The sequence below is a fragment of the Podarcis vaucheri genome, assembly GCF_965113315.1.
Source record: "Podarcis vaucheri genome assembly, chromosome: Z".
Lineage (NCBI taxonomy): Eukaryota > Metazoa > Chordata > Lepidosauria > Squamata > Lacertidae > Podarcis > Podarcis vaucheri.
The window spans coordinates 20124461-20144657 of record NC_138758.1 but is presented as its reverse complement, the minus strand read 5'-3'; the positions used below and the strand labels follow the sequence as shown (position 1 = coordinate 20144657).

Genomic DNA, 20197 nt, shown 5'->3' with positions numbered 1-20197 from the left:
CCTTTTTTCCCTCTAAGATCTCGTTACAAACTTCCTTTAACGGTTGTATTAGCCATTCCTTTAAGGATTTGTAATATCTGGAAGTCAGTCCGTCTGGCCCTGGGGATTTGCCCAATTGCATATCCTGAATGGCACCCTCCTCAATCTTATTTTTTCCTAACAAGAACAATGATTAGACAAACAGGATATGACTTATCAGAAAACAATCATGACAATAATGTCACATACTCAAGGACGAAGTCTCAGATTAATAATCAACAGTTTCTTGATTATACATTGGCTGTGAGTCCGGCATTTGCACATTGGATTTGAGGCACACACCACTGGCTTTTTTTATTGGAAACCAGATACGAACTGGAACTCGCTTTCTCCTCTAACTCCCAATGCAACGTTTAAAGGAAGGAATACTTCATTGGCGATCACTCACAGCCGAGTAAGAATGTCTTCCATAAACACGGTTTTAACAATGAGTCCGTAAGTGACTGTGGAGGCCAATTCTGGAACCACACGGCCTTCCACAGTAGGGACATTAGTCTCCAGACAGGAGTTGATCACGGTATGGATTTGCCAAGCGTGTCTTCCTCTTAGCACATTTCTCCCTTGCGTCCTGAGTTTGAGTGTCTTCAAAGCCCATGACACCTTTGGTAAAGGCTGTTCTCCAACTGAAGCGCTCGCAGGCAAGTGTTTCCCAATTGTTGATGTTTATACTACATTTTTTAAGATTTGCCTAGAGAAGGAAGGAATACAAATGCAATGGGATAAAGCAACACTACTGCACCAATAGAAAAAGAGAATGTTTTAATTTATTAATAATAGAAAGCAAAGAGTTAATCAAAATACAACTTAAAATACAGCCTCATTTTAGTGTAGCCCATAAATCAAGACCATAAAGGGAGGAAACATCAGATATTCACCCGAGCCAGCTATTCATGCTGGTCCTACATGGGCCAGCAAAAAAGCCAAGTGGAAATTTACATGCGAAATCCCATATACGGGATCAGAGTGAGTCCATGCCAAAGGCCAGGCGAAACAGCTCCATCTTGCAGGTAGCCATTCCAGAAACAATAGCAAACCCAGATCAAGACAAAAGGCTGTGATTAACTTAGCTGGGGAAAAGGGACATCTCTTGTGTTTGGTGGAGGTCAAGGTAAGGGAGGGGCAAGCCCTGATGCTCAAGTTTCTGTCGCCAGACCTTTCCAACATGTGATGTATTTGTGATATATGCATGATGTAATTTTAGGGGTGTTGTGGGTATCTTTGTAAAACTGATAAAAGTGGGAGCCACCCTTTGTTCTCCGCTTCTTCCCCATTCTCCCATGTGGTGGGTGGAAGTCCTGTTACAACAGTTATTTCAATGAAGACCAGGCCTACTGGCTGCTGTTTTTTTCCTATATTCCTGGCTGGTGTCTTTGTTTGGTAATCCTAGTGAGCCTGAGGATTTTCCTATAACAAACATGTGCATCAAGGCAAATAGTTTTTAAAAACAGTACAAGTAAAAGGTAATGGTAAAGGACCCCTGGACGGTTAAGTTCAGTCAAAGGCGACTATGGGTTGCAGCACTCATCTTCCTTTTCAGGCCACTTTCTGGAGGATTTTTCATTTTATAGTAGACAAATATTTTTAAAAATTATGTGCAGTTTAAGCCTTATGGTGTGCAAGTGGTGTTAAAACGTAGTGTAGGTCATAGCTGTCAACTTTTCCCTTTTCTTGCGAGGAATCCTATTCGGAATAAGAGAATTTCCTTTAGAAAAAGGGAAACATTGACAGCTATGATGTGATTACTTTGCTTCTCCACATCTGATTATTATATGTTGCTGAATGGTTTGGATTTCCAGGCTGCAAAGGGAATGCAATAAATGCTCAGTTGGAAGAAGTCGCTTGATTTGCTGTTTCTTTTTCACACAGATGTCCCACCCTAATATGTTGGTCTATCATTTTCAAAATCAAACATCTTTATTAGGACACCGTTATGAGGACTGGCCGAAATACCATAAAAAATGTGTGGAAGCGTGAGAGATTTCTAGAAATTTTCATAATACGCCTGGCAGGTGTAATTTGCCCACGTTTCTCTACTATAAAATAACGTGCTCAACACACAATCCTGATTACACACCTAGGATCACCCCCCATTATCCACTTCGACAAACCGCCTGAGCCTTGTTTCCACGCGATCCCCGCTTTCTGTACAGCCCTGCACCTCCCCCAGCGGGGTTTTATTGACATGTGGTTCTTGCAAAACCTGGGTAATTTACAAAAAAAACCCCGCCTCTGCCTCTTGGACTACAGCTCCCATCTTCCCTAGTTCTCTGGCTATACTGGCTGGGGGCTGCTGGGAGTTGGAGTCCCTTCGTACCCTGAACTCCGGCGCTGTTTAAAAACCCGCCTCTCGGAGGGGAGGGGGGGGGACTGACGGCACCTTGCCTCTCTAGGGCTTTCCTGCCCTCTATGGTGCACCCGCCCGCCCCGCCCACCAGCTCCCTGCTCACCCAATCGCCGCTCCGTCCCTCTTTTCCCGCGCGCCGCGCCGCGCTGCTTGTCGGGACAGGGAGCGGAAGTGGGCGAGGGGATCCCTTTTTCGCTGGCGGGAGGCGAGGTGCGCGCGTCTCTCAGAGGCAGCGCGTGGCGAGGGAAAGATGGCGGACGGTCCAGGTGGGTGCGCGGTGTGCGCTCGGGGTGAGGGCTGCTTTCTCCGGACCTGAGGCGAGCTTCGGGCGTGGATCTGATCTTTTCGGGTGCCCTCCATGCGGGCGCAGTGGGGCCTCCTGTAACATGAGGAGGGATCGCGCTTCTCTCGGGTCGCGGAGAGGATCGCCTCCGGGGAAGAACGGGAATTAAATGCTTAGTTTTTAAGGGGGGGAATGAGAGCGTAGGAAGAGTTGCTGAAGTTCACAGATTTAGCGGAGGGTAGTGTTTAGCTTTCTCAGCCCTGTCCTGAGTCCGATCGTGGCGAAGCACGTGGCTACTTGTACAGTGTTTGGAAACGACTCTCTGTGCATGCTCGGATGTAGTGGGTTTTTTTGGGGGGGTGGGGGGTGAGCGATTCCACAAAGCGAGATTGGCCCTCGCCTCCGTCTTTCTTTTTGAGGAGGAGGGTGTTGGGGAAACTTTGCCGCCGGGTAAGGGTGCACGGGGCAAAAACCGTTTTTACTCCATGGTGCTGCCAAGTCCGAACATGCTTCTTTAAGTCCTCATATTCCTTCAATTTCCACTTCCCTTCTTGTTATGTTAATAAATCTCTGTATGTTGGCCAAGCTCCTTAAGTGGTGATGTTTCAATAGGAGATATCCACCATGGGGTTTTGGGTTCTAATAAATCTTTATATTTCCCCCACACTTTCATCAGTGATTTTTTTATTATGTGATTATAGAACCCTTTATGTACTTTACCTTTTCCATACCAAAGATATGCATGCCAACCAAATCTGTTATCATGTCCCTCCAACTCTGTTGTTTCCTCCTTCTCTAACGCCTGTCTCCGCTCGTGCGCCTCCGTCTTTCTTTTTGGGGAGGAGGGTGTTGGGGAAACTTCGCCGCCGGGTAAGAGTGCACGGGGCAAAAACCGCTTTTACGGGGGATGTTCGCTTCTCAGCGCCGGTGGGGGGGGGGAGAGGTTGCTGTTCTCCCACCTTGGAGCCGATTGTAACGTGTTCAGTTTTTCACAGCATGTTTGTTTCCTTTTGGAGGGGGGGGGGGAGATTCGCAGGAACTATCGATATTCCGTGGCTGCAGGAAAAATTGCATTTGAGGAAACGGGCTAGTGCTTTCCAGTTTGCCCACTTAAGGCACTAAGGCGCTTGCCCACGTGGTGGCCTGCATGAGCATTGACTGCAGCCAATTTATCCCACGCAACTGTTCCTCCAGTACCTCTCTTGCAGGCTTCTTTGGTCACCCACAGCACGCTCTTGGTTCCTCTTGGGTTGGAGTGATGGTTATTTGCAGCACCTGGCAACGGTGCTCTTGCAAACCTAGAATAATGGTGTTAACTAATAGCACCATATATAAGGAATCTTGTACTGTACTGTAAACTCTTACAACCCGTTTTCATGCCCTATTCCTTTCTAGGTGTTATGTGCTAGTGGTAGGTGGGGCCAGAGGCAAAAGGGGGCAGAGCATTAAATGCAGATTTGTACAGTAAGCTAGTTTCTTCATGCTTTGCTCGATACAAGCAAGAAGCATGAGCCAAGTTCAAGAATGGGTTCCAGACAGGCAAAAGCACAAAGCAAGGCTGTGGGTTGGGGAGTATGTATGGCCTGGGAAGAGTTCACAGGGCTAGATGGAGAGACTGGAGGGTTGCATTTGGACTCCAGGTCATAAGTTTCCTATCTGATCTAAAATTTGAAATCAGATTACTAATTTTAGGTTTGATTTTAGGTGGGTGAACAATGCCAAGTTTACTTCTAGTTCCATTTATTTGTAGCATTGCTTTTATTTTTTTGTCTTTCTGTAGGCTCTGTCTCTAAGAAGCACAAGAAAAAGAAAGAACAGAAATATCTGGTAGAGGAAGATGTTGCTGTGAGTTGCTTTGTGATATTGCTTAATTTCCATACTAGAATTCTATTTAGGGCAAGAACTTTTAAACCCCTCTGCACCCTGTAGCCTACATGGTGCTTTGCAGATTTTGCTGGACTACAGTTCCCACCATTTTTTTCCTGGGAATATGCTGTTCCCATGGGTGTGCAAACATTCCCTCTCCTGTTCAGCACTGTAGTTATGACTTTGGCTGATATGTGATGAGGGCAATCGATTGTGTAGAGGCACGCATTCTGGGCAGGAGCTAATAGTGATAGTATGCTCTCTTTGTAGAAGGCCCCTTATAGATAAAATTGTTGCATGATGAGGAAAAACAGCAACATGAAGAGTGCAGTTCTAATTATTTGCTCTTTGTGTCTAGACTAGAGAATATTGTTAACTTCCAAACTTGATGAGTAAAGGAACATGGTGGCCAGCATGCTTCATTGGCAGTTATAGTTGCTAATCTGCCTATTTGATTGTTCCTAGGATATACAGTATTCTGAAGAATTCTTTATCAAGCCTGAATCCAGAGTGGCTCAACTGGACACATCACAATGGCCTTTACTTCTCAAGGTAAACAGAACTGTGTAAATGAACTACATATTTACAGTGGTACCTCGCAAGACGAATGCCTCGCAAGACGGAAAACCAGCAAGACGAAAGGGTTTTCTGTTTTGGAGGCGCTTCGCAAGACGAATTTCCCTATGGGCTTGCTTCGCAAGACGAAAGCCCATAGGGAAATCTCTGGGGACCTCTTTTAAATGCTGGTGGTGGGGAGCAAAGCCTTCCCCCCCTCTCCGGCCTTCAGAAGAGGTCCAGGAAGGTCGGCGGGGGCCGAAAGGCTTTGCTCCCCACCGCCAGCATTTTAAAAGCAGTCCGGGATAGCAGGGAAGCGCTTCCCGCTATCGCGGACGGCTTTTGAAGGCAGGCGGGGGGGAGCAAAGACTTTTGCCCCCCGCCCGCCTTCAGAAGAGGTCCAGGGCGAAAGTCTTTGCTCCCCCCTGCCTGCCTTCCCCGGAGAGCGGAGAAAGGCAGCACGTTTCTCCGCTGTCCCGGACGGCTTTGGAAGGCAGGCGGTGGGGAGCAAAGACTTTCGCCCCCCGCCCGCCTTCAGAGAAGTCCTCCGCTGTCCCGGGGTTTTTTAAAATGATGGGGGTGGGAAGAAAAGCCCTTGCCCCCCCCCCCAGCCTTCAGAAGAGGTCGGGGGACAGACTGTCCCCGGACCTGGTCTGAAGGCGGTTTCCATAGGAACGCATTAATTGATTTTCAATGCATTCCTATGGGAAACCGTGCATCGCAAGACGAAAAACTCGCAAGAAGAAAAAACTTGTGGAACGGATTAATTTCGTCTTGCGAGGCACCACTGTATTTATTAGTGTTCTATATAAAGCTTATGATATACAGTGGTGCCTCGCAAGACGGAAAACTCGCTAGACGAAAGAGTTTTCCGTTTTGGAGGTGCTTCGCAAAATGCATTTCCTATGGGCTTGCTTCGCAAGACGACAATGTATTGCGAGTTCCTGCTGGTTGTTTTTTTTCCTTTCCTCCCCTTTTGCTAAGCCGCTTATCAGCCGATCCGATCAGCAGATAAGCTGCTAAAAGCCGCTAATCCATCAATGGGCTTGCTTTGCAAGACGAAAAAACCGCTAGACAAACAGAATCACAGAACGGATTCTTTTCGTCTTGCGAGGCACCACTGTAATTAAATTTAACTAGAGCAACTAATTTACAGTATAATTAACTCTCAAAATTCCATTAAATTTACTGGCAAAAAGAAAAGTTGTTAAATTTTTGTGGCTGAGGTTTTTCTTATCTTTTATATTTATCTTTATAAATATTAAGATTCTTAATTGATAACCATATTCCTAAATATTTCACCTTTTTATGAATCTCTATGTTTATGGATTGGGACAAGTCTTTCTTCTCTGATTCTTTTAAGTTCTTAACTAATAATTTGGACTTGTTTTTATTACCGTATTTTTCGCCCCATAAGACGCACCGGCCCATAAGACGCATCTAGTTTTTTGGGGGGAAAATAAAGGGGGGAAAATTATTTCCCCTCTAGGTGCGCTGCGCTAATCCTGAAGCTTGGGGCGTGCGGAGCTCAGGCTTCAGGAAGCTATCCGCTAGCTGTGGGAGACCCAGCTCTCCCAGGGCTAGCGGAGAGCTTGCCTGCACCCAGAAGCTTGGGGCGTGCGGAGCTCAGCGCGCCCCTAGCTTCTGGGTGCAGGCAAGGTCTCCGCTAGCCGTGGGAGAGCCGCACGGCTCTCCCAGGGCTAGCGGACCGCTGCGCTAATCCAGAAACTTGGGGCGTGTGGAGCTCAGTGCGCCCCAAGCTTCTGGGTGCGCGCAAGCAGTCAGTCTTCTACTGTAATTACTAAATCTTCAGCAAATGCTTTCAGTTTAAATCCACTTTTACCTGTTTTTATTCCTACAACATCTTTATCAGCTCTTATATTCCTTGCTAATACCTCTGGGACCATGACGAACAGAAGCGGTGATAGGGGGCAACCATGTCTGGTTCTGTTTTGTATTGTATATTGATTTGTTATCACCTGATTAACAATCAACAGTATTATCGTCTGTGAGTAAACAGCTTGGACTCCCCTTACCAGTTTTTCTCCAAAATTCATTTCTTCAAGAATTTTTTTCATGAAATCCCATGAGACATTATCAAATGCTTTTTCCAAATTTATAAACATTAAGGCAGTTTGTTTTTCATTTCTTACTTCAAGATATTCTATTATATTTAAGATACTCCTGATGTTATCTTTAATTTGTCTGTCTGGTAAAAACCCTGCTTGATCTTGATGAATATATTCTTGCAGGACTTTTTTCATTCTATTAGCTAATATGTATGCAAATAATTTATAATCATTGTTTAATAATGAAATAGGTCTATAATTTTTTACTAGGGTTAAATCCAAATCTTGCTTTGGAATTAATGTTATATATGTTTCTTTCCATGTCTCTGGGATTTTGCCTGATCTTAAGATCTCATTCATAGTGTCTTTTAGGGGAATCACAAGCTGTTCACCCAATTTTTTATAATACTTTGCTGAGAGTACACTCAGACCTAGAGATTTACTTGTTTTTGCTTGGTTTATTGCTTCTGACACTTCCTGCACTGTTATTTGGTTATGTTAAAGTCTGAGTTTTTCTTTTCTTTTTGGTAAGTTACTGTTTTTTAAATATTGATCTATCTTACTTTTGCTCTCATATTCTTTCTTATATAAGTATGTAAAATATGTAACAAAGGCTTCTCTTATTTCCTTTTTGTCTGTAAATTTTCCATTCAACTTTATTCTATCTATATATTTTTTGTTCATTTTTCCTCATTTGCCATGCCAGCAGTTTTCCTGACTTATTGGCATATTCAAAATATTTCTGTTTCACTCTCTTAATTTTCCACGCTATTTCTTCATTAATAGTAATTGAATATTGTATTTGTAATAATTTGATTTCTTGTTTAACTGATTCTTTCTTTGGTTTTTTAACTAATTCTTTTTCTAATATTGCATCCAAATTTTCTCTTTTCTTTTTTTCATTTAATTTTCGTTTAATTTCTTTTTTCTTTTAATCTTTGGAGTTGCATTTTGTTGGACAAACAGTCCCCACATCATTGCCTTACTAGCATCCCACACTACTTGCTGCCTGGTAACCTTGTTAAGATTCAAATCAAAATAGTCTCCCAGAACCTTTTTTGCTTTTTCCAAAAACATTTTATCATCTAATATGTCTTCATTCAATCTCCATCTAAAGGAGGATTGATTTTCCTTTTGAGAGCAAATCTTAACCAGTTATGTGATTTTTAATTGGCCGAGCAACTTGTTCTATATCAAATAGTTCCAATGAGTTTTAAGACATTGAGATTTGGCTCCAACCTAAGAACTCCACAGCATTAATTGTTCATTAATTCTTGCTTGCTTTGGATTTTTGTAGAACTTTGACAAGCTGAATGTGAGGACAGCACACTACACACCCCTTCCTTCTGGTTGTAATCCCTTAAAAAGAGAGATTGCCGAATATGTAAGGTAAGGCAAGATAGAGCTTAAGAGTAGATTTCCCCCACATGGTGTTCCTTCTGTAATCTGGGGGAGGTAGGTTAGTTATTAAACACTTGGAAAAGCCACAAATGAGGCTTAGATGAACACAAGTTTTGGATGGGCCTCCACTGCCCACTTTAACTCTTCCAGGATTTTCTCTAGAGGTGACAACCATTACCGTCTTCCATGCACGTCGGCCGAGTGCACATAAGTGCAACTTGTTTTGACCCCATTCTTCCCTTTTCCAGGTTCAAAAGGATCTGCATGTTGGCAATTGCACACCATTTGGACGTGCCTGAAATGATTGCCACCTGTATAGTGACTTGCATACATTGGTCCTTACATATTGCTTTGTATCACAGCTGCAGAGTTTAGGGTGCTGGATATTCTCTTGACCCTACTATTATGTTTTGGAGGGTTTTTTATTCTTATTTAATACCTGCCAGTTACCGTTGTTTCTTTGTTCCATCCATGAATGCTTTTGTTTGGCACAATGTCTCTTAACTTTTACTGTGCCATGTAATTTATAATCTAAAAATTGTTAGTCACAAACTGTTTGCTAGTTAGCAAACTGGGAGGAGGGTAGGTACAAAAGAGTTGAAGCTGTGTTACTACAACCGCATGCCAAAAAAATGTGGCATAAATATCAAGCACAAAACTAGCACCACAATTCAGTATTGCCTTGGACACTGTATCCTGCTTGAAATCCCTAGTTGCTGGTAATGCAAATCTGTCTTGTTTTAAGGTAGATTTGGGTCCTAATTCAGGTTTGTTCTTTGAAGAGCAAGCAGAGTCCACACCTATGTAAATTATTGTTAACAGTCCCTGTGGTTCTCTTCCAGGACGGGCTTCATCAATCTGGACAAACCTTCTAACCCTTCTTCCCACGAAGTGGTGGCCTGGATCCGCCGCATCCTACGTGTTGAGAAGACAGGGCATAGTGGCACATTGGACCCCAAAGTGACTGGGTGCCTGATTGTATGCATTGAGCGAGCAACACGCTTGGTCAAGTCTCAACAGAGTGCAGGTATACCATCTGCTTTGTCTCTTTATCAAGCCTAGAAGTGTATTGCTAGACATAGAAACAGCACAATCACCGGTATGGTGAAAAAAGTAAATTAAAGTGGCCTCTCCTGACTACTCTTCTGTCGTCTTCCAGGCAAAGAGTATGTGGGAATCGTTCGGCTGCACAATGCAATCGAGAGTGAGGTTCAGCTGTCAAGGGTAAGTCTCTGCTAGGCAGGAAAATTTGAGAGGTAGGTGTGTGTGTGTGTGTGTGTGTGTGTGTGTGTGTGTGTGTAGTCATGAACATCAGTGTGAATGATGGCAGTAGAAACTTTTCCCAAATTAAATTTAGCTGTAGGGGTTTACGATGAGAGCAACTATTTCTTCACATGGATATCAGGGTAGCATGCAACAGGCATGAATGTTGTTTAAAATGCCGAAATAAATCACTGTTAAAATAAAAACAAACAAAAATTAGATGCAAAAACAAATCAGAGTAAGTTTCAATTTTCAAGAGTAATTGACTGTTTCTTCAGACCAAAAGTGGCAGCACAAAGCAAATTGCTGCTTGTTTCACTTTCTGCTGGGTAGATACCTTTCTAGGAACCAGAGGTATGCTGTTCTGGGTTCCATGATGGAAAAAAGGCAGGATATAAATATTTAAAAATGAATGCATACTTTTTTGGCTTATAATCTTTGGAATGTTTCTCTTTGTTGTGAATCAGAGCTCAAATTGTCAGTCTCAGTCTAACTTGTTTGCTATGGGAAGTATACTTTGGACTGTAGTTCTGTGTCCCTTGAAATCTGTTCACATGTATGGGAAGGGCAGAGTGATGATGCTGTTTTATCCATTCTCTGAGTGATGCTGTTCTATCCTTCCTGCAACATCAGGATTCCTGTTCTAGGTTCTTGGTGCTGTGCAGCTTCCAGCTGCCTGCAGAGTAGACATAGAGCAAGCAGAATTGAGGCTCCTTTTATTTGGGCCTTGGTTTTCTAAGATTAATGACAGCTCTGACTGCCTATAGCCGCATGGTATTGAAGCTACCCTTGTCATTACTAGAGATGCCTGGGGGCAGGGGACAACAACAACAAATATTGATTTAGTGGTCTCTATGATCTGGGAGCAGGTTCATAGCCACTTTAAAGAAGTCGAGCTGCCTGCATGGTGGTGGTTTCTTCAAAGATCAATTGGAATTTCCCAGGAACATTCTGTGCATACTTGTGAAGCAGAGTGCGTACCATTGCTCAGCACTGCAGGTAGCAATTGGAGTTCATTTTGTTCTTTGGTAACCTTGGTGACTAGTTGATGAGTACAGCTCCCTGCTTGCCTTGATTTAGCCAGATGTTCTGCCAACTCATGGTTTTGCATTACCATAACCTTAGGACCACATCGTACCAAACCAAAGTTAAATTTACTTGGTGAATGCAATTGATAAAATTTCGTCCTTCCTTGCATGTGTCAATCATGTATTACCACAAGGGCGCAAGCATTTTAAAGTGGTGTCTGATCTGCTTCCTTCTGCAGGCAATAGAAACACTGACTGGTGCCCTCTTCCAGCGGCCCCCACTCATTGCTGCAGTGAAGAGGCAACTGAGAGTCCGAACAATCTATGAGAGCAAATTGGTAGAATATGATCCAGAAAGAAGATTGGGTAATGAAACTCTTTTGTATGAGGTCTGCAGTATCACTGGTGGAGGAAGAGGGGAGCGGGGGCAGTGCACCACCCCCGGCAGCGTTATTCCAGTGGGGTGCCATCGCCCCCACCTGCTCTCCGCCCCCCGGTACCGGAACATGAAGCTCCTCCACTGTGCAGTATGACTGGTTTCCCTTTAATGCACTCCTTGAAGAGCTGTGGTTGGGAACCAGGGACACTCCAGATACTGTTGGACTATAGTTCTCTTCATCCCCCACCATTAGCCATGCTAGCTGCTGCTGATTGAAGAGTGCACCAGCATCTGAAGGGCCACAAGTTAATGTGCCTTAAATCATGAGTTTATGCTCAAATCACATCTGCAAAGCAGAAGCTGAGCTTTGAGAAATTGAAAAAGTGACACCCCCCCCAACACGGAGACCCTTTCTAGGTTACTTCCTAAGCCTCTCCAGCCTTTCTTCTCCCATTTTTTATACATTGCTCTGGGTGACTAGATCACTTCCTTGACCAGTTTGAAGTCTTGTGTTTTCTTAGGATGTTTAAAGCGTGGGTGGCTAACTTGTGGTCCTCCAGTTGTTCCTGAACTACAGTTCCCAATAGCCGCAGCCAGCATGGTTGATGTTCAGGTACAATGGGAGTTGCAACTCAGCAACATCTGGAAGGCCATAGGTTAGCAACCCCTGGTTGGAGGTGTTTTCTGAGCCAAATGATGTAAAACAGATTGCATAGCACACAGTGCAAAGATGACTTACATCTATCACCCAATGCTGATGGCTCATGGATGCTTTCTGTTCGAACTCTTTAAGTCAACAGAACTCCATAACTCACACATCTGCTGTGACTCTGCCCTGTTCTCAGGTATCTTCTGGGTGAGCTGTGAAGCTGGGACCTATATCCGGACATTGTGTGTGCACCTGGGCTTGTTGCTGGGAGTTGGCGGTCAGATGCAGGAGCTCCGGCGAGTGCGATCCGGGGTCATGGGAGAGAAGGTACGTTGCAAGGTGTACTTCAGAGCATATGATTGTCACTACCCAAAGTGTTGAGTTCAGTACAGGGCTGACTCCCCTGTTCTGGTAATTAAACTTTGGGACAGTGAGTAGTTGGGAGATGTCAAAGGCAGGAAGCTTTGTTTCTGCCAGTTCTGTCCCCCCAACCCACAAAAATTACCCATGGCCCCTATGAGACTAATTGCACAGAATCCATTATTGACTGTTCGTTACAGGTGAATAAAACTAGTGTTTCTGGAACTTTGATAACTTTATGTTTGCTAAGCTCATGTCAGCTCCGCAGAAACTTGGCTTCCAACTCATATTCAGTCCTCTTGTGTGGGGCTGCTCTCTGCAGTTCTCTAGAGTGGGGAACAAACAACCGCTCAGTAGTACAAACCTTTCCCTGCATGTGATTTCTGCAAAGTTCTGCAGAGCAGGCTAGCTTTGCTGGTGATATCTTCCACGTGGGGAAAGAGCTTTAGGCTATGTGAAGAGAATGCTGTAGAATTTATGAATGGTCAAACTTAAATAGTTGTATGGAATTGCAAAGGAGAGGCATTAATGCTGTCTTTCCCAATCTGGTGTCTTCAGTGCATATATTAGACTGCAGCTGTCATCATCCCTGACCATTCCTTGTTGGCTGGGGCTGGTGAGGATTGTAGCCAAAAACATAGGAAGAGCACCAAGATGAGGGGGTTGCTTTACCTTGTGGCTCTTCACTATTCACTCTTTTGTTTTTGTCTGTGCTAACACTTGCTTTTGTGTTTGTACCCCAATTCCCAGTGTGTTCAGGACATGAAGCTTGTACATGGAACTATCTTCTTTTCTCCCAGCCCTTTTGCCTTAGGCAGTGGCCTGCATGCTGGGAGGGGCTATGGCTCAGTGATGGTTCTAGCTCAAATGCTTGGCATCTGCAGCCAGTGCAGGATCAGATTGCAGTGATGGAAACTTAAGAGTTGCTGCCCATCAGAGTAGCAATAGTTGGGATGGATGGTAAAAAAAAACACCCTGGCTTTTATGTCAGGCTGCTTTCAATATTCCCAGTTATATAATATATTGGGGTGGTTTCTGCTTCTAGGACCACATGGTGACTATGCATGATGTGCTGGATGCCCAATGGCAATATGACAACAACAAGGACGAGACGTACCTCAGGAGGGTGATCTTCCCCCTGGAGAAGCTGCTGACATCCCACAAGCGACTTGTTATGAAGGACAGCGCGGTGAGTTCCCGGGACTTATAGCCAAGGCACCACAATCCATCGCTACTGCTTTAACAACGTCACTTTTTTGTCAGACTGTCTCTTAGAAGAGGCATTCCTCATTTTCTTAGATTGCAGCCTTCTAAGATGATGCTTCACTGTCTGCAAAAGTATTTTTATTTAAGAATCTTAAGAAAATGATGCAGCCTGACTGCTTTAGTCCTAATTTCTGCTTCCGGGGCTGTTTAAAGGTGGGAGGGGTGGGGGCAGGTACCTTAAGGGAGTGAATGCCACTGTTGGTAGTTACAGTATTGACGGTGCAGGATGCTGTCCAGTATGGAGCTTTTCTTACCACCACGCCATGCAAGCCTCTTGGTGAGGAGGTATAATTTTTGTGGGCGTAACTCCAAAGACTTGGGAGTACATGCATTGAAAACTGAAGAACAGAATTTTACAGTGATAGCTGTTGGTTGAAACATGATCATTTTTACTGTTTTCTGCTCAGGTGAACGCCATTTGCTATGGTGCAAAGATCATGCTTCCTGGCCTGCTGCGGTATGAAGATGGCATCGAACTCAATCAGGAAATAGTTGTTATCACCACAAAAGGAGAGGCCATCTGCACAGGTGAGAACTGGCAGCTAGGCACTTGTCTTCTTAGGTTGTTTTAACTGAGTTATTGCAAACATAGGTGCTGGCTCCCTGGGTGCCCGAACACCTACAGAATTCCAGCTAGCAACACAGATTTCAGCATATCCAGCAGAGGTTTCTCTCCCCTGCTGCCCTTTTATCAGGCTCCATTGGCGGGTGATTATGGATCAACACTTAATTGTGGAGTGCAATCAGTTTCCTTCTTCCAGTACTAGAATGGATTGCAGTGACAATATGCCTATTTGACATGAGGCTACAGTGCCATCTAGTGGCTAATCAAAACATAGTTTTCTTACTGTACTTTTTTCGATCTATTACGTCTCCTATTATGCACTGCTCTGGGTTCGGTACTTTCAGTAGGAAAGTGCTCATGAAATGAAATAAAAATGGAATGGGCGGCATTACATATTTTGTTGGAGAGAAGATGCGTGTTCAACTCCACACTCTAGCTTTGAAAAATGGTCCTGCAAGTGCGACCTCAGATTATGGACATCTGCCTTGGGTTGGGCAAAAGCAAAGTGTCTTGGTGAATGAGAATGTGAAACAGTGGGAACAACTATGCAGCTTAGCTCTCTCCCACTGAGAAATGAGGCCCATCTTTCCTGCTGACTCCCCAAGTGTGTTTGGAACTACATAGTAATCTTGCAAATTGCCTTCCCCTTTTAAACAGCTTTCTTCAACTTCCCCACCTGCCTGCACTTGCTCAGGGCCACATGTGAAGTGATGATGAAGTTTATCCATTCTCTGAGTGTTGCTGCTCTGCCCTTCCTGCCACATCTTGATTCCTGTTCTTGGGTCTTGGTGTTGAGTGGCCTCCAGGCACCTTTAAGCCTTCCAGTGTTCTACTGGGGGGCATGGGGATGCTTGGCTGGCTGCTGGCAGGGCCTGGGTGGAACAAGCAGGGTCAGAGGCCTTTATGGGGCTCTGACTCAACCAGGAAGAATGAAACTGTCTGATCACATATTGCTCTGGTGTGCCTTTTCCAAACGTAAAAAATCTGAGTGCAAGAATATGGGCAAATGGCATTAAAATACCCTTGTGGGTGGGTGTTAACCTGTGTCCTGCTTACACACTTCATGTGCATGTGTTGTTTGCACCAAAAACATATATTCTGCTTTCTAGAGGGAGAACCTCCTTTAGTAGTAAATAGGGATGCTACAGGGGATGTTGTTGTAAGTCTCACTCTGGTGGGTTACAGAAAGAGCATGTGTTGGGCAATGCCAGGTTCTGTACTGTGTCATTCCTTAGGGTGCTCAACCTGTACTCTTCTTCCTGCAGCCATTGCCTTGATGACAACTGCAGTGATCTCTACTTGTGACCATGGAGTTGTAGCAAAAATCAAGCGTGTGATCATGGAAAGAGACACGTACCCTCGCAAGTGGGGACTTGGCCCAAAAGTGAGTATTGAGATGGCACTGCGCCATTTGGCTGTACAGGGGAGCAGATTCAGAAGAGCAGCTTGATGCTTGCTCTTGGAGCAACAGAATTTTCAGGGAACTGGGTGCATCATCCCACTGGGCGTATGTTTGAACTGTTTGCTTGGTGCCTCAGCTTTGTATCAAGTTGTACATACTTGGCTGCACTTTCAAAGATCTTGGCCGCACCTTGCTACCACAGAAATGGGTAGAATCTCTCGTCACTTGAAATGGTTGCTTTTGCTGTTGGTGAGACGAGCCAAATGATGTTAAAGTAGACTTCAAGAGCACTCTGTGCAAAGATGACCCAGATCTATCACCCAAGACTGATGGCTCTGTTAGGGTGTAGACATAAGGGGTGTTGGGTCCTCAAGTCCCATAAGAGCAAGAGAGATTTGTTTTATTGCTGCTTGTGGACCTTGAGGGTTATGGAAATGGCAGCAATAAGAAAGCACATGTCCTTGCCTTGTGGCATGTGTTTCCTCTGCTTATTTCCCCATAGGCTTCTCAGAAGAAGATGATGATCAAGCAAGGCCTGTTGGACACACATGGCAAGCCCAATGAGAAAACTCCCCAGGCCTGGAAGACGGATTATGTGGATTATAATAGGTAATGTTTGCAGCTCCCATTGCCTTAAGTGGGGGTGGGGTAGGTGTGCTGGTTTGGGGTGTACAAAGTGCATTGTGCTAGAAAAGGCAGAGCAGGGGTTGCTATTTCCTTGGGGCGGGAGAAGCAGGCAGTTATCCCTTTCTAGCCTCCTTTCTATGGCTCTAGAGGGAGTCAGCCTGCTAAATGAAATAAGGAAAACTGCAGCTTGCCCCCCATGCATTTTGGGTGTGTTTACCAGCTTTCCGAACATCACCAACACCAATGTTCCAATTCTAGTATAAAAAGTTAGGTGGAACAGGGTAGAATTGTACATAATGCACCAGATGGCTGAAAGATGCAAACCAAGCTCCTGTTTTCCTCCCAGGGTTGCTGGAAAGGAAAAGGTAAAAGAGGAAGTCGCCCAAGAGGAGCCAGAAAGGCCACCAAAGGTTTGTTTGCTGCAGGACTGCATTCCAGCATTATATTTTTATTTGGGCAGTGTCTGTTAGAGACTACCTTTTAGTATTGTTTTGAATGTGGGGGGCTTGGGGGGGCATTGAGAAGACAGCAGGTAAAGATCTCCAGAGTAGCTGTGGGTGGTGTGATCATTAAAAGCTTGCTGCCACCTGTAGCTGCCTGCAGTACTGGTGACCATCATTCACACTGAAGCTTGGTCAAATTCAAACTGTTTTGTGTGGCAAGGGAGGTTGAAAAACCTGTCAGTTCTCTTGGAGGGGTGTGTGTGTGTGTGTGTGTGTGTGTGTGTGTGTGTGTGTGTGTGCAAGCAAATATTCTTGCCACCTCTCTTCTTTCTACTCAATCATATAGATAGGTAACATGGTTACAGGCTGATCTCTCGTCTTATTAGACGTTTGCCCAGCACCCTCCAGTTCTGCCCAGGTTACCACCTAGTCTTTGTCAAGTGAGGAGATGATGTCTCCTGGTGCTGGGTGAGCAGCCTTATTTCATCCTCTCTCTCACAGCTAACAGTACAATCAAAACCCTAAAGTAGTGCACTTTGCACCTTGCTTTGCAGGTAACTGCATGTGAATGGCTTGAAATCCCTGGTTTTATCTCTTGTTGACACATGCAGGTGCCAAACATGAGCTCCTTTGCAAGATCTGTCTTAAAATGCTCCCATAGAGCAGCCTGTATAGTAGTACCCTGTCCTTGGCTGAAGCCTGTCTGATGTGTCTTGTTTCCCACTCAGCGGAAGCGGGAGATTGAAAGTGATGGGGAACCTGGTGCAGCAGCCTCCTCTCCCCCAACCTCTCCAGAGCTGCAAGCAGAAATCAAGAAAGCGAAGAAGAAAAAGAAAGAGAAGAGGAAGTCGGAGCTTTCTGAGAGTGGCAGGGAGCTAAGCGAAATGGTAGGCCTTGTGTAACCCACTGTGCTTGTGTGCCAAGGAATCAGCTGGTATATGCACACTTAAAAGAAAAATCGATTTGCACACATATGTGCATGCCAATGGCTGTGAACAGCTCAGCATTTATCTTCCATTTAGGAAGAATCTCACTTTCAGTTGTGGCTTTCTGATAACTCATGAACACAGTAGCTTCTAATTATGTAGTTTGCATGTGTCTCTTAATTCCTTTGGGGCAAGGGACATGGATATGTGGAATGATAGAAGGAGAAAGTGAGGGGGAGTCCTCTGCAAGCAATGAATTCAATTTCTTGCAGCCCATTGTGTATAGGGTGACAAGGGAGACAAAGGCAATGATTCTGTTTTTGACCCGTGGCCATTCTTACAGTTGCCCAACTCCTGCGCGACCTACTCCCAGCAGGAAAAAAACACTCATCCCCAATACCAGAGAGGTAGCCAAAAAAAGGGTGGCTCTTCTGAACTCTCGTTGTTTCTCCTCTCAGGGCAGTAACACAAGTGTGAAGAAGAAGAAGAAGAAAAAGAAGCAAGAAGAAACTGAGAGCTCAGAGTAACCAGCAAGAACCATCCAGAGCAGGCAGCCTGGGCCAGCATAAGAAAGAATCTGAAGGCCTTCATGAAAGTGCAGACTGGATCATTGAGCAGAGACTTGACCTGATTGCTGTGCAAATTAATGTACTTTTGTGGGGGGGCCAGCATGACAAGCTCCCTCTGTCCTGTTCTAAGGATAGCTGGAGGAATTGGAGGCCACAAACCCACTCAGGCCCTGGTGACTGTGAGGAGTTGCCCTGAGCTTGTGAGACTCCTTTTCTGGGGGTAACACAAGGCAGCCCCTGATTTTGGCACTAGTAGCAGAGTCTTCCTTTGCCCCTCCTGCCTTCTTCGTTTTTCCCTCTGCTTGAATGTGCAGGAGCTGCTGAATGGTAGCGCCAGCTTGTCTATGGGTGGGGGTGAAAAGGGGTTTTGTTGTGAGTGGTCAGATGCTTCACTTTAAAAATAATGCTTTTGTATTGACCTCCTTGTGCTTACTTTGACTCTCTCAATGAGCCAGAATCCAAACGTTTCCCCTCAGGGTACCATAACGCCTCCTGTTGCTTTTTAAAGCAGATACTGATTTTGGGAGGGAGGAGAGATCACACCTACAAGTCTTGGAAGACTTGCTTCTGGTCCTTGCAAGCTCACATTCTCCTTGGTCCCAGATGTCTTTCATTCAGCAAAATTGTCTTGCTTCCTAATCTGGTTGGGGCTTGTTGAAAAGAGATGCTGAAGCAGAGCAATAGTCCAGATCAGTGTTTTATCCCACATAGTTTTTATAGGGGATCAAGCCTTCCGTCCAGCTTTTTTGACTGGGCTGAGAAAACGATTGGAAGTCTGTACCTGTCCCTGTGCTCACATGCACATGAGGTCAGGGAACCTCTGCATATGGCTGTCACATTTGGGGGCAGATGGTGTGGTCTATTCCCACCCGTTTTCCTTTTATTTCCCCACACACATCCATTTTTAGCCAGCGTACCAAAGTTGATTTTAAAAGGAGGGATGGTTCTTAATTTTTTTATTAAATTACAAAACTTCCAACTCTTACTTTTGGTTTCTTGTGGTGGTGGTGGAAGCTTCTACAGAAGGTGGGGGGAGAGTCAGGCCAGTTTCTATCTTGACTTCTTTGTTATGCTTTCAGTTAACTGCTCCATGTTGGGTTTTCACAAGCGGTGGGGGTTCCACGCACAGTGCAACCATTTAAAAGGAATTATATGTTGACTGACTTTGTCGCAGGCCAATGGTGAAGTGACATAGGCAAAACCTTGAAGTAGAAGCAGTAGTGATGTGTTAAAAGAGTAAAGGACCCCTGGACAGTCAAAGGTGACTATGGGATGCGGCGCTCATCTCGCTTTCAGGCCAAGGGAGCTGGCTCTTTGTCTGCAGACAGATTTCCATGTCATGGCCAGTGTGACTTAACTGCTTCTGGCACAACGGAGCACCGTGACGGAAACCAGAGCGCACGGAAACACCGTTTAACTTCTCGCCGCAGCAGTACCTATTTAATTTACTTGCACTGGCGTGCTTTTAAACTGCTAGGGATAGAGCGATGGGAACTCACCCCATAGCGGGCATTCAAACTGCCGAGCTTCTGATTGGCAAGCCCAAGAGGGTGGCGCTGTGATCTAGTATTGTATTAGGCAGGGTTTTTTTCATCCCAAGGGTGGTATTCTGTTGTGGAAAACCTGGGGGGGGGGGGAGCACATGTCAGTGGTTGGTGGAACCAGATGCCAAAGTGAATAGAACAATGGCCTTTTGCTGCCTACCTTTTGGGGCAGTAGGTTACATTCCAACTATGCAGAAACCACACACTACCCTCCTTCCAAACAAGCAACAGGCATTAGTCCACTTCATTGGGCTCCCAAGAGCATTCAAGAAGGGTGTGCCTGGGAAGTCCTCAGAACCAATTAAGAGGCCTTGAAGGACTATGTGATGGTCCTGAGATTCTCCAACTGCTGTAGAAGGCTGGGGCTTAGCAGGTGCAGCTTGTACAGTTGGGGAGTGCACTTTTGAAAATGGAATATGCCTTCTCCAAAATTTACACTACCACCAGGATGGCCACTACAAGGTTCCCAAGGCAGGATTTACCAGGCTTGCTTTGAGGTCCTGCTGCCTAAATATTTGGATGCTAGCTCATGCCACCACCTCTTTGGATCTGAGTCAGGAGGTGGTCTAGATAGAGCTTGATGCTAAGGGAAATTGCTGTATTGTTTTGTTTGGGCCAT

At 45.0% G+C, this 20197-nt stretch overlaps 1 protein-coding gene across 1 annotated transcript; it reads left to right on the top strand.

Moving 5' to 3' along the window:
• The first annotated feature begins 2533 nt into the window (after positions 1 to 2533).
• DKC1 (dyskerin pseudouridine synthase 1) lies at positions 2534 to 18453 on the top strand. Its single transcript, XM_082207579.1, has 15 exons — positions 2534 to 2649; positions 4447 to 4511; positions 4998 to 5084; positions 8454 to 8545; positions 9400 to 9584; positions 9717 to 9781; positions 11088 to 11214; positions 12073 to 12203; positions 13282 to 13425; positions 13910 to 14030; positions 15333 to 15451; positions 15972 to 16078; positions 16443 to 16506; positions 17268 to 17426; positions 17924 to 18453. The coding sequence occupies exons 1-15, from the start codon at positions 2634 to 2636 to the stop codon at positions 17990 to 17992; spliced, it is 1551 nt and encodes a 516-aa protein (XP_082063705.1). The 5' UTR covers positions 2534 to 2633; the 3' UTR covers positions 17993 to 18453.
• Positions 18454 to 20197: the final 1744 nt, after the last annotated feature.